The following is a 14,451-nucleotide window of genomic DNA, read 5'->3' as shown; positions in this document are numbered from 1 at the left end:
ATCCCTTTCCCCAGGGATCTTCCTGACCCAGGAATTGAACCAGGGTTTCCTGCATTGCAGGTGGAGTCTTTACCAACTGAGCTACAAGGGAAGCCCAATGTGAACTAAAGCTCATCATTAAATCATGTTTCATACTCTATCAAAAATGTGTCCTCTGTCTTTAGTACTTTAAATACATTATATTCAACATTTTAAAATGTGTTAAAAAAAATGTAGTGATAATGGAGATAAAATAGTAGAAAACAGGCACCACTAAGATTCACACAATGAAGGTAAGCTCAGAGTGACTTTTAATATGCCAATCAATGTTAATAAAACACAAGTCAAACAGACACGTGCAAACATGTTTTAAAAGAAAATTAATAGAAAAACAACAAATTCTATTTTTTTTTTTTGCAGTATCTGTTAGCCAGTATTATTAGTCAAATGGCTAATCACAGATAAAATATATTTTGTGAAAAGCTTGGGATAGTCAGAAATCATTCTGCCATTTCAAACAGCTATGTACAGTATCACCAAGATTAGTTTATATACACAAATATTGAAGAGAAACCGGGCAAAACATTTAAAAACAGACTAACAATACAATCAGGTACAAAACTTGGGTGGAAGGAGAAAACATTTTTTAAAGAGTCAGAGAAGGGTATTATCAGGAAAAAAGTACAAAACCAGTAATAATTATACTACATTAATACAGCATTCCAAAGGAGGGGAGGGAGGTGCATTTCTCCAATGCACTAGCTTCAAAGTTCAAAGAAAAAAAAGGCATATAGCTACTGTCATCAAGAGCAGCTATATATTTCACATAATTGTTTTAAAAAGAAAGCCTATTAACAACAATGATTGTTTAATGCTACAATTTTACAGCAAAGACAAAACTAAAATAGCAGCAAATTCACAAGGCAGTACTTCCACAGAATTATCATTCCATGGTTCATGCAATGCCTACAAAGTGCTCCCAGTTGGATATACAAGTATAATTCACAATTTAGAAAAAAAAAAAAAGAAATATAAGATTGACACACAGGTACATTGAAAGCTGAGGAGTACTGAGTCTCTTAGCATTTCCCTCTTCAAAGGGAGAACAGGTATGTAATAAAGCCCTTGAGTCCTTGTTTTACAGGTCACTACAGGAAAAGATACCTTTTATTACAATGCAACAGCAAACCATAAGCAGCACACCACCACAGTGGTTAACCCTGGAAAGGCTGGTGTAACATCCAACAGTGACCGACATCCTACAGAAGACAGACTGGTACGACTAGACAAAAGCCTGATAAAGCACTGGTCAAAATACAGCTTTAAACTGTAATTCACAAATAAGTCCTAAAAGGTATTTCAGTAAAATTACTGACACCGATTGAAAAAGGAATTGCTAACTCGATTGTAGCAGTGATTTCAACCTAGCTTCCTCTTGTCACAGTTTTTTTTGGGGGAGGTGGGTAATGAGTAGTTCAGTATATGGTAAGGCTGACAGAGCGGTTCATTTTCTTTCCAATAAGTCGAGATGTTCTATTACTCTGGGTGGTGGACCTGGTGGCCATCCGATCAGTGAAGAGTGCTCTTTCCTCAGCTGCAGCTTTTGCCATCTGGGCTTTCTTGAGTTCTCTAACAACATAAAAATAGGAAACAAGACTTTTCACCTATTGTATTAAACCCAGAAAGGGATCCTAAGAGGCCAACAAACTACATTATCAGTTGGGAGATTTTTGTGTGCCATCATTACTCCAAGATACAATTAGAGAGAAAAAAAAAGTGAAAATCTATTTACATAAGAGACAAAAGGAGAATTCTATTTCCTCTTTATATGAACTATGCTGGCTATCAAACTAATGGCAAAATAACCTTTAAGTATTTCAAGTCAGTTTTATTAGGTTAGTATAAAAATGGTAGCAATAAAGCAAATGAATTAGATAAACACTCCAACCAGTTTTCTTTTTTTTTTTTCAACCAGTTTTCCAAAAATGTCAAAGGTCATTCAGAGCAAATGTGAAAATCATCTAACCCAATTGACATTAATTTCATCCTTTCATAAAAGTAAACAGAACATTTCGAGGAGAATGTCATTTATGACAAGAGTTTGGAGAGAAAAAACTGATACCTGCTCATTTTAGCTTTTGGGACAATTTGGGCATAAGGATTATCACCACTTTCGAATATATGCAGGTTTAAAAATCTTTTAAGTCCATAATTTCAAAGTTTAGAAACAATGCCAATTTATAGGTCAAATATCAAGACAGAAGTCCCCAAACTTTAACCATATAACATGCCAAGCCACTTTATTCTTCACTGATGGAAAGTATAAATCATTTCTAATTAAAATCTGAGAATAAAAATGAGAAAATAAAAAACAAAACAAAAACCCCATCACTTACTTCTGCAAAAGTGAATTTTTGAACTTTTCAGCATTCAATTCTATTCGTAATTGTTCTGCACTCTTCCTTGAAGCAGACAGTAATACTGAATGCTTTACCAGTGCCATTGCTGAAGGTCTTCTCTCTGGATCTGGATGAATCATAACCTTAAAAAGAGAAGTAAAATTAACACAAAGATATGCAATTTAATAAAATATTGAACTGTGTCAATAAAGTGCTTCACATATAAAATGCTCACTTTTAGCAACTCTGTAAATTCTTGGGAAAGCACTTGTGGAATCCGAGGTAATCTACCCTGTCTAATTTCATGCCATTGGTCTCCATTTCTGGGAAGAGGCTCAGCACCAGCAGCACATACCACTGTGAGGGCAAGGGCAAAAATATCTGCTTTTGGTAGATGAGTATAGTTCTGTAAAATTAAAAGGAAAAAAAAAGTTAAGGGAATATAAAGATTGTCAAAATAAAGTAAGATTACACCTCAATGATGATTTGGGTGAGAAATAAGACGAAATTAAAATGTCCAGTGATACATTTAAATTTAGGACATACTCAGAGAACAAGCTAAATTTGGGGAGATTATAATTTTTTTAATGACAAAGTTATATACACTCTGGGGCTTTCCTGGTAACTCAGTGGGACAGAATCCGCCTGACAATGCAGGAGACACAGGTTTAACCCCAAGGCTGGGATGATCCCCCAGAGAAGGAATGGTAACCCACTGCAGTATTCCTGCCTGAGAAATTCCATGGATAGAGGAGTCTGGTGAACTACAGTCCATGGGGTTGCAAAGAGTAGGACACGACTTAGCGACTAAACAACAATACACTTTGGGGTGGGATGGTAAATACATTTCTAAAAGTATTCAGGTTATTTCTAAAAGGCCTCCTCTTTATCACCAGCCTCACTCAACTCTCAGAAGAAACTTTAGCTCTAGGGGCATTCATATGAAACTACAAACATCAACAAGTTAGAAATATGCATATACATATACAACACAAATATACATAAACAGAATAGTATCATACAATTCATTTGTTCTAGTTATTCTATTTCCATTCAAAAATGCTTATCAAGAAATATTTTACAACACTGTTTTTGAAATAGTATTATTAACTATGGGGCTTCCCAGATGGCTCAGATGGCAAAGAATCTGCCTGCAATCCAGGAGACCTGGGTTCGATCCCTAGGTCAGGAAGTTGTCCCCTGGAGAAAGAAATGGCAACCCACTCCAGTATTCTTGCCTGGAGAATTCTATGGACAGAGGAGCCTGGCGGGCTATGGTCTATGGGGTCGCAAAGAGTTGGACACAACTAAGTGACTAACACACACTTTCACATTATTAACTGTATCCATACTTTATTTAATAATTCCTTTATTGCTAAATATTAACATTCTCAATTTATTTGTATATGAATATTTCTTTAAGAGAGACTCCTAGAAATGGAAATTCTGGGTCAAAGGGAATGTGACTTTAAAATGTTGACAGATGTTAACACTTTGACCTCCGAAAAGACATTGTCATTTTAAAGTTTCACCAGTAATGCGTGGAAACTTCTTTTTTACTGCAACCCCACCACTGTTGAATATGATAAATCTTTGCCTTTATTGACTTTTGCTAGATTGAATACCCCAACAAGCTAATAGTTTACACTTTCTATTCTGTATTATCTTTCTACTGGTTATTAGCTTAAAATTTCAGTACATCTGCATTTATAGTTTTCTAGCATCTGATAATAAGTGTTACAAAGCAAATGGCTTAAAGAAGAAAAACTACCTCCTGTAAAACTTCATTTGCAAGAAAACGGCTATCACCCTCTTCAACTTGTGGACTAGAGATCCTTGTTACATGTCCAAGGTCACCTAGAAGTATTGCAAAAAATACAGTCAAGAATTAAAACAAAACAGCCTCTATTTTAAGGAAATAATTTGGTTACTTTTCTTTCTTACCTATTTTAAACATAACTTTGTTGGATGCCCAGTCATCTTCATCTCCTTCTTCAGAGGCAGCATTTGGGATTGAAGTTCGAGATATGAAAATATTACCTGTCAAACAGTTATTTAGGTAAGCCATACTAACAATTAATAGAATCAAAGTTCACAAACAAGTCATACAATGAAACATTCAGAAAGCGCTTAAATACATAGACTATGTGTTCTATCCCAAACCCAGTGAGAATGAAAGGGGACTGTATTTTCTAGGTACAGAAAATACAGAATCTGGTCTAGCACTGGTCCTTTAACACTTGAAAACCACTGCATTAGACTCTTGTCAGCTACACATTGATCTTCAGCAGTTCTAATTACTTAGAAATAATACAAAGGGCAATTAACATACTAATTCATGATGCTGCTGCTGCTAAGTCACTTCAGTCATGTCCGACTCTGTGATGCTACTGAGGCACAAATTTTAATCTAATGCTACAAGGCTGGTGTGAAAACAAGTCATGCAGATATTGAGTTTGGCTGACCATACAGCATCTACAACCCAAAGAGGTTTTGTGGCTCACTATTTCTACCGTACACAAACTTTTTCTTCATCTAATGCAGGTAAGGTTATATAAATATAAGCTTCAGCAGCAAACTTTATTTTAGTAGTTTTATCAATGTTTCATTCACTAGCGTCTTTTCAATTTTATTTACAGGACAACTTATTTTATGGAGATATTTGTAAATTTAAAACTTCACATGCCTTAATATTTTCAACTTTTGTACCTGTAATGTAATGGTCCCCTATGTTTGTATAACATTAAATACAAGCTATGAGTATGGGGAAACCTCAATGATCTACATTAATTGCAACCAGTTCAAACTTAATTTTTTCTTTTTGAAAATAAATGTTTTAGTAAGTTGACATACAAAAATTCTTCATATAATGCATACAATTAAGTTGTGAAAAATGATTTAAATCACACAGTCCATGGGGTTGCATAGAGTAGGACACGACTTAGCGTAGATTAAAAAAAGAAAAGAACCTCAGTAATTCAATTTAAAAATACTCAGCCTAAAATGTTTACTTAAATCCATCAACCTTTCAGTTGGGTTTCCCTGGTGGCTCAAACGGTAAAGAATCCACCTGACCATGCCTAAAAACACCTAGCCTAAAATGTTTAACTTAAACCCATCAACTTTTTAGTTATAACTTCTAAATTAAAGGATAGAAAAAGGAATTAGCTAAATGATGCAACGAAGCAACCAGTCGAACCCAGAAGAAAGGAAATCTGGCAAAACAAGGTCTGTATTATTATTATTTAAGTAGGGGAAAAGTAAAACCTAAAAAAGAAAATGGATTTACCCTGATGTAATGCATGGTTCTGAAATGGACGCTAGTTTGGATGAAGCAACTGCTAAGGACTTTGGTCAACTAGTAAAAATTTGAATATGATCTGGCAAGTAGATAATTATTGAAATGGAAAGGTAGAGACAGTGTCTTAAAAAAAGTTCTACAACAGTATGTACCTTACGATGTGACTTTTGACGAGGGATCTGCACTAAAATGTTAGTGTAGGATTCACTTGCATCCTTTTTTAAACGCAAAATAAAAATGCATGTACCATTTTGTTTTCTGAACAAAACAGTAATAACAATAACCCTCCTAGCCGCACCACCATTAATTTAAAAGTACAGATCTATACAGCCTAGTACAAGAGAGCAGGCTTTAAACATGAGTTCTTTTAGTCTCCCCATCAGTCCCACTCTAAGACTGTGGTTCCCATAAGATGCAGAACATTTTTTTTCAGCTTTTAGTAAAAATGAGAATATTATTTCAGATCTTTTGGCGTAACAAGGGAAGAGGTGATGGGAAATGAAACACTACTACTAAGTGGGTCAAAAATCTTTTAAAGCTAAAATGAAATGTACACACTGCTGAATTTAAAATGGATAACCAACAAGGTCCTACTGTACACTACAGGGAATTCTGCTCAGTGTTACGTGGCAGCCTAGATGGGAGGGGAGTTGGGGCAAGAATGGATACATGTATTTGTATGGCTGAGTCCCTTTGCTGTCCACCTGAAACTATTACAAATTGTTAATCAGCTATACTCCAGTATAAAATAAAAAGTTTAAAAAAAAACTAACAATGAAAAAACATAGTAAAATGTTTATGTTGCCTTATTGTTTTAATGAGATCATTTATTTTATAAAACCCTAAAGAACATACATAGGTCAGATGATCTGTAATACTTACTAGGCTTTATATCCATGTGAACTAAAGACATTGAATGAATATACTTCAAGCCCCGGCCAACTTGTAAGAGGAGATCCTTCAACTCTGCTTCTGTAAAGTAACTCATACTTCTGTAGTTTTCACTTATGGCATCGGCTAAACTGCCACCTAACAAACACAAGAGAAGTTAGAATTTTCTTCTTTCTGAAATACCATTTTTCTTTCATCTTTACTATATGACTAGACGCAACCAAGAAAATGACATTTTACAGGACCTATTCTCTTCAACCTGCTTGTGAAATCAAAATTGTATTTATTCTCTCAATAGCTAAAACACTCACATGTGTACAAACTATAATATAAAGTCTCTGTCTTATCAATACATACTCTAGCAACCCACCTGGTTCTCTTTCCCAGAGTAATGTTATGAATTCTTTTCAACTCCTTTTTATATAAGCAATAACACATTTTCATTATCTTGAAGATCATTCTTTATATTATACAAAGACCACTCCTTTCTTAGGTATACAAAATTCCATTGCATAATTGAATGGTAATGCACTAACCAATCCCCTAATTGATGGACATTTAAAAATGATTTCCAAGCCTTTAATACTCTTGCCTGGAGAATCCCATGGAGGGAGGAGCCTGGTAGGCTACAGTACATGAGGTCGCAAAGAGTCAGACACGACTGAGCGACTTCACTTTCACTTTTCAATACTACAAATTATTAGTCTCAGGAATTCACACATATTTTGTTATCTCCTACAAACAAACTGCTGGGTCCAATGGTATATACAATGTAATATACACATTCATTGGGTGTATGAGACACTATTTTATTAGATATAGGATAAATTCCTATAGCTGAGAGCGCCATTTCCATTTACCCTACAAAACAGTTTTGGGTTGGTTTTCACAGTATCAATGCCAAGACTTGATTGCCTCTGAAAGCTCACATAAAACACACTCAATTCCTGATTTCAAAAGGCTAATACTTAAAATCTGCTAGCATAAGGTTATGTAAATCTGGGGATTTGGAAGACAAATCTGGACGATTACACACACACAGAGTCCCCTTTAGAGAAGGCTGTACCAAATCACACCTCCATGCTTAATGTACAAGAATACCTATTTTCCCCACACACATAACAACAGAATCTACAAATTTTATAAGTAAAATCCAGTATCTTAGTATAGTTTTAATTTATACCACTCTATGAATAAGAACAAACCTGCTTTTATAGAATCAAACCAATCAGCTAATTTGTTTATACTTTAAAAAACTTTAAGCTTATACTTCATAAGTTTTACTAAAAACTTTATTTATACTCTGTCTCAGAGGAAATGAGGAGTTATGTTTAAAAAATAAACAAACCACTTCTGCTTAAAGCTTAGTTGGGAATAATAAAACCAGAAGCAAGGTAATAAAATCTAGGTCGATGATATACTACTCAGAAAAGGAGGTCCTATAATTTGAACAAGTCTAAACAGCAAAAACATCAAATGTGTGGTAAAAATAAAAGTAAATCACACACCTGTATAGTTTAGGATTAAGTATGTTCTCTGAACTTAATTTGTACAAATCTTGAACTGTGGGAAAAAGAGAGCTCTAGAAGGGAGCAGGTCAATAAGCTTTTTGGGATATGTGAATTTGAAGTCCTAGATCAAGTTCACCAAGAAATAATATGGCTGCTTTTTAATGGGTCTAGCTACTACAGCTGGGCCAGTTTCTTCTATCTTGCTGCTGAAAGGGTAAGAAAGGTGAGAAGAGCAAACCATTCATCTGATATTTCAGGTTCTCCTCCGCTATCAATTAACATTTTTCTACACCTGCTTATCAAGAGTAGAAATTCCGTCTATCACCAAATCAAGAAAACAGGCTCAAAATGCAAACAACTGTTTTCGATAAAAAATCAGTTAAGATAAAGGATATCAGTTAATCAACACTACAAATGAATGATAACAGAATCCATCCCTGTGAAACTACAGAAAAGGATCTAGCTAGGTCTATTAGGATATTCAGGGTTTATGTGGAGAAAATCATGGAAAACGGAAACAGAAGAGCTCACAAATATATCTAGACAGCCTCATTTTCTTTCATCTAAGCAAAACATCATACAAAGAGGCTGTTCTATTTTACACAAGTTTATTTATTTTTTTAAAGATCCATATTCCTAAAGTGCTTAAGACTGCTCCAAAATAATAAATTATTTCAAAAGATTATTTTATAATCTAACTTTATTACAGGACAGGGTCTTTGTAATCTGAGAGGGTAGCAAAACGGCTCATCCCCCTCACTCAAATCCCAGGCCCAAGCCAGTTATCTCAGAATCAACTAAATAACACAACCACATATTTGGTAGGTTGCTACAAATTTGTGATTTCTGGACTGTGGCTGACAGCAAGTCACATCAACAAGGTGAGAGGTAGAAAGAAACTAGGAGATGGTGTCTAGCAAATATGGAGGAAAGAAGGTATTATGATCAAGTTATACTATTAGTAAGTGCAGTAACAAAAAAATGGAGGTTAAGCCAACAGAATAGTCCACAAAGCCATAGGTGACAGCTACATAAATATTTTGATATGAACAGAAACATTTCAAGAGATTTGTGACAGCGGCAGCAATGCTGCATACTGAACAATTATATTTTTTCAAGGGTGTAGAATAAAATGACAACTCAGTGAGAAGTCAGGTATGAGAAATGGATCTTCTACATCTGTTTTGTTCATTATTTTCCAAAACAGAAAACTTGATCTACTACTTATACCACTTATTTATTCACAAGCTATGAAATGGCTAGTCTTAGGGGAAAAAATGAGAATCAACAAAAATAATCTTCGCTACTCAAGTGTTCAATAAATTCTAAATTCTCTAATATTTTACTGAAGATGTACAGAAATAAAAATCCATCATATACAAAATTTTAGGTGTTTAGTAACAGATCTGTAAGAATCAGAAGTGAGGCCAGGACTTTGGTGAAGATTTAGTGAAAAAGGAAGGACCCAGGATGACTGTTGAAGGACCTGCTGAAATTCAAAACCATATAAAGGTCCAAAGTTAAACCTCTATAAATGCTTTTTGGGGCGAGGCAGGGAGGAAGAAAGGAGGCAAGCACAGCTAGGGAACTAATGAGAATAATTCTCTCTTTATAGAAACATTTCAGTGGATTCTAGTGGTAAACAAAGGGTGGATAGATGGTAGGGGGAGCAAGATTCAAAAATGGCTGAATTTATATCAATGGAGAGTCACTGTCATTTTACAAGTAACCATTATCAGTTTCAGCAGCACATAAAATGAAATGCAAACGGAAGGTTAGATACAGGGAGCTTGGCTTATTAACTATTATATCCCTCCCCCACACTATGCTAAGTGCTAGGAATACCAAAATATACATGGCAAGGGTGCTATCCTCTCAAGAAAATCAGTTTAATTTGAGTAACAGACATACAAATAATATGCATGGTTCTACTATCTAGGTAGAAAGAACAAGGTTTTCAATCTTATCTTCCAGGTAAGAATAACTTGCACTTCATGTCAGGCTTTTGATCTTTGAATTTATAACAGGTAAAAGATATATAGAATTAGAGCAAGACTTTAGATAAAAAATAAATTATTTCCTTGGTGTTCGTTTTCTTGAGCTTACACATTTACAGGGGAACCATTACTCACCGTTACAATATTCATTCTGTATAAGCATATGATCATCTTCTGCCCAGGCAGAGAAGTATCGAACTACATGAGAATGTTGCCCAAGCACTGCGTGAGCATATACTTCTCTCAAAGCATTCTGCCTAGAAGTTTGAGATTAAGAGAATCGTAAATCATTTTTATTTAAGATAAACTGAGTTAATTTATCTGAAAGTTCATAAAAGAATCTTGACTTCTGGATCTATCATTCATTATGCTGAAGAACAACTTGCTTAAGAGCGAAGAGGATTAAAACTCTGTATGAGATTTTCCCAAAGGTTTCCATTAAAGAATCTGGAGTAGGAAATGGCAACCTACTCCAGTATTCTTGCCTGGCAAATTCCACACAGAGGAGCCTGGTGGGTTACGGTCCATGGAGTTGCAAAGAATCAGACACGACTAAGCACACATCATGCCATTTAAAAATGTTAGAAAGAAGGAATCTTGCTGGCCCTACAATTCAGGAAAGATGAAATTCTACTCTACTGTGAATTCATGGATGCTACTAGAAATAGAAAATTTAAATTAGGCTCCAAGATCAGACTCCTCATATTACTCTATCAAATCCAATAAAAACTAATGGCACAAAATGAAATGGATCTGATTTAAGTCATTGTAACTTCTCAAACATTAGAGATTAAATTCAGTGACTGACCACATAAAACCTTAACATTTCTAACACCATACTGATGAACAAAAGAGCAAAAGACAAAATCTTTAATACATACTCATCAACAGAGCCAGCCAATGGCTTTTTTGATCGCTTTATGGCATAAACGCATCCATCCAGCCTCTTCACACATTTAAACACAGAACCAAATTCTCCAGAACCAATCTTCTCTAGCTCATGAAATTCTGTTGTATATCGAGACTTCATATTGCTTTCAGTAATTGTAATTCTCTGTAATAAAAAGTGTATCCATATATATATATAAAGGTACGAAAGTGATTTTTTCACTAAGGTAATAACACTATGAAATTTAAAAATTTTATCTTATGTTTTAATGCTTATTTAACATGTATATATGGGCTTTCCTTGTGGCTCAGTTGGTAGAGAATCTGCCTGCAATGCAGGAGACCTGAGTTCAATCCCTGGGGCAGGAAGATTCTCCAGAGAAGGAAATGGCAACCCACTGCAGTACTCCTTCCTGGAGAATTCCACGGATGGAAGAGCCAGGCCGGCTATAGTCCATGAGGTTGCAAAGAGTCAGATATGACTGAGTGGCTTTCAATTTCAACATGTATATATGATAGCTTGTTAAGTAAAAACAAATATCAAAAACAATAAAAAGAAATTTTTTTAAAAAACCAATAAAAAGGAAATCAAAAGCTACTGACTTTAGCAGGTCTTGTTTCATCTTCAAACTCATAATCACTGGCTTCCATGTCTTCACCACAGGAACTGAAAAATATTATTTTTTCTATCAATGTATTTGACAGATTCATCAACTAGAGATCCAAAACTATCTGACAGATATATAGCAAAATGAAAATTTAATGAATGAAAACCGAAAAGAAAGCATTTACTTTTGTAATGACAAGATACAGACCAAGTGATGAAAATGTTGTTCCTGTTTAGATATACCAACACCACCACACATATCAAAATTAAAGCCTTTCTAAATCAACTTTCTCTGCTTGCCTCATTTTGACACAAGCAGATTTACTAGAATTTATCTAGACCTTTTCTTTCTTCCTTTCCCACGCCATAGCTGATTACTGAAAATTGCTAGTAATGGAGAAAATTCTCAGCCCATAAACTTCCAAATCATTTGGTTGAAATTAAATTTTAATTATGCCAAACCAGTCTTGGGTGGTTGAGGAACCAAACTGTTGAAAAATAAATAACTTACTCATTCCAATATGCTCTCTTTCTTCTACGACACTGTCCTGAGGAATGCAGTAACAGAGAATCTGGAGTAAAAGGATTAATATTCACTTGAGGAGTCTGTCGAACATCAAATTCCCTTTTTCCTGATTTTTCTGTATCCATGAATAGAGAGCCACCTCGGAGTTTAACAGAACTGGAATCGATTCCTCGAGCTTTGGAGAGCAAACTCTAGGAGAGGAAAAGAAACCCTTAGGATCCAAGTGCTATAGATAGCCTTCTCAACCTAATTTTCAACAAGTCTTTCTCCTGGCTGAATGTGTAGGTCAAAGCAACACACCAACCCTTGTTAATCTTTCAAGCAAAATAGACAGTGGTTTACTTAGGAGCCTGAAGCTGGATACTAACCACCTTTCCTGAAAAAGTCAACAGGTCTCTAGCCCTAAAAAGAATATGAATGAAAACTAAAATTAAGTTCACTCTAGGAGCTAAAGTTAAGAAACCTTTCAATCCATCTAAAAATAGAAAGCATTCTGGGAGTCACATAAAAGCTCCCCTCCCCCATCCAAGTAGGGCTTTGAAAGCCACCATCGTAGAGCTCCTCCCCTCACTTCCAGACTTGCCTTGGGCAAGTCGGCCAATAAACAGTAAGGCACAAAAAGCACACATCTCCTGAGGTTTATGACTAGTAAGCGGACTGAAACTCACTTTAAAAGGTCCATTTTCCACATTAATCTTTTATGTTCGATACTGTCTGAATTTCGGTGTCTGCTTTAAAATCTGCTGTTACTTCTAAAGTTCTACAAGTGGTAATCTGCATACTCACTTGCCACTCAACACAGGTGCTGAATACCTACTTCTTTAAGAGACATTATCAATGGTATGAAAGCCTGAGGGTTCAGGCGACAATATCCACGCTGGTTTTTAACAGTTGGACCTTCCTAATTCAGACACTTCGGCTGATCAAACTTGGGAACTGCAAACCCGAGTGTAAACAAACGCTTACCAAATAAAATATTCTTTCCGGAAAGAGGCTTAAACGCTACCCCGAGTTATTTACGAGCCTTTTTAAGGCTGTAAATACTTGAAGGCCAGCCTTTTCTCCAAAGTCGAAGCGCAGTCTCCCTCCGTATCTCAAACTTTCCCCCAAAAGGCCACCTGATACGAAACGATAAGTGCATTTTTTTTAACCGAACTCCTGCGTGCGCCGCCCAAATTACAGGAGTGATCACTGCGTTTAAAAGGCACCAGATGGCTGCGGCGCTGAGGAGTGTCAGGTGGCCGGGCCAGCACCACTGGAGCATCCTTCCAAACCGCGTTATCGGTGCCACACTCCCGCCTGCCACGCTCGGGGCCGCCCCGACTCGGCGGGCGTTAAATCGTCAGCCACCTGGACGGCGCCGATCAGCCCCTTTGAAAGATGAAGAAGTTCCAGACAAGGCCCATTGTTCAGTTACATAATCTTAACGGACAACTGCTGGGCAGGGCCCCAAAAAAAGGCTGCCAACTTTTTTGTTACGGCGCCGGAGAGCGAGCTGGGGTGAGGCCGGGCGGTTATGTAACCGAACCCGGGCAGCGCCGCGCTCCGCTCCCGGCGCCGCGGCCTTTTTAAAAGGCTGGGCCGGCGCGGGCTCTGGGCGCCCAGGCAGCCGCGTCCTCTCACCTTGGGGGTGTGCGGCGTGTCGAAGAGCCGCAGCTTGCGGAAGGTCTTGTGGGGCGGGGTACCCGGGTAGTCTGGCAGCGGCGAGCAGGCGCCCTCGCCGGCCCCGCGCGCCCCGCAGCCCCGCAGCGACGCATCCCCCGGGCCTCCGCAACGCACTGGAGAGAACGAGCTGCCCAAAAAGTAGGGCGCGGCCGGCGACTTGACCGGAGACGAGGAGCCGAAGCCCTCCTCCTCCCACGAGTCTCCCTCTGCCCCGCCGCCCGCCGCATCCGCGCCGGGGCAGGCGCCCCGCAGCAGCATGTCCTCCTCTAGCTCCCCCGGGCTGCCGGGGATAGTGTCCGGAGAGCGACGGCGCTCGGGCCCGGGCTCTGTGGGGCTCCTCGCGGGAGGCAGAGGCGAGTCGGGCTCCTGAAAGGCCGAGTCCTCCCCGGTGCTGTGGCCGCTGCCTTCTTCCTCCTCTTCTTCCTCCTCCTCCTCACAATCGCTGCAGGGCGAGAAGATCAGCTTCTGCCGCAACGTGCAGGAGGCCGCGGCGCGGCGGGGCGGCGGCGGCTGCTGCCGGCTCAGGAAGCTCATTGCGCCCCTGGGGCCGGGGCGGAGGACAGGAGAACCAGAGCCCGCGGAGTCCAGGGCTCGGCCGGCCCAGGGGGCGGGTCCGCCACGTGCGACTAGGCGCGCCCGGTGGCCGCGGCTGCGGCGGGCCTGCGCGGCGGCGCCGGCGAACGGCGG

General features: G+C 38.3%; 1 protein-coding gene across 2 annotated transcripts; it reads right to left on the bottom strand.

Annotated features, from left to right (window-relative positions):
- Positions 1-273: 273 nt before the first annotated feature.
- On the bottom strand, positions 274-14,298 carry WEE1 (WEE1 G2 checkpoint kinase). 2 transcript variants are annotated; one of them, XM_006051580.3, is made up of 11 exons: positions 13,723-14,298; positions 12,085-12,290; positions 11,570-11,633; positions 10,960-11,132; positions 10,214-10,335; positions 6,562-6,708; positions 4,323-4,418; positions 4,150-4,235; positions 2,614-2,784; positions 2,376-2,521; positions 274-1,608 (listed from the first exon to the last, which is right to left on the bottom strand). In XM_006051580.3, exons 1-11 carry the CDS (start codon positions 14,296-14,298, stop codon positions 1,455-1,457), a joined length of 1,941 nt encoding a protein of 646 aa, XP_006051642.2. In that variant the 3' UTR covers positions 274-1,454. The 2 variants fall into 2 exon arrangements, with proteins under 2 accessions (XP_006051642.2, XP_006051643.1); XM_006051581.4 differs by lacking the exon at positions 13,723-14,298 and adding an exon at positions 13,066-13,674.
- Between the last annotated feature and the right edge of the window lie 153 nt (positions 14,299-14,451).

The sequence above is a fragment of the Bubalus bubalis genome, chromosome 16, assembly GCF_019923935.1.
Source record: "Bubalus bubalis isolate 160015118507 breed Murrah chromosome 16, NDDB_SH_1, whole genome shotgun sequence".
Lineage (NCBI taxonomy): Eukaryota > Metazoa > Chordata > Mammalia > Artiodactyla > Bovidae > Bubalus > Bubalus bubalis.
The sequence above is the reverse complement of the archived record's forward strand: the minus strand, read 5'-3'. Positions and strand labels throughout refer to the sequence as shown.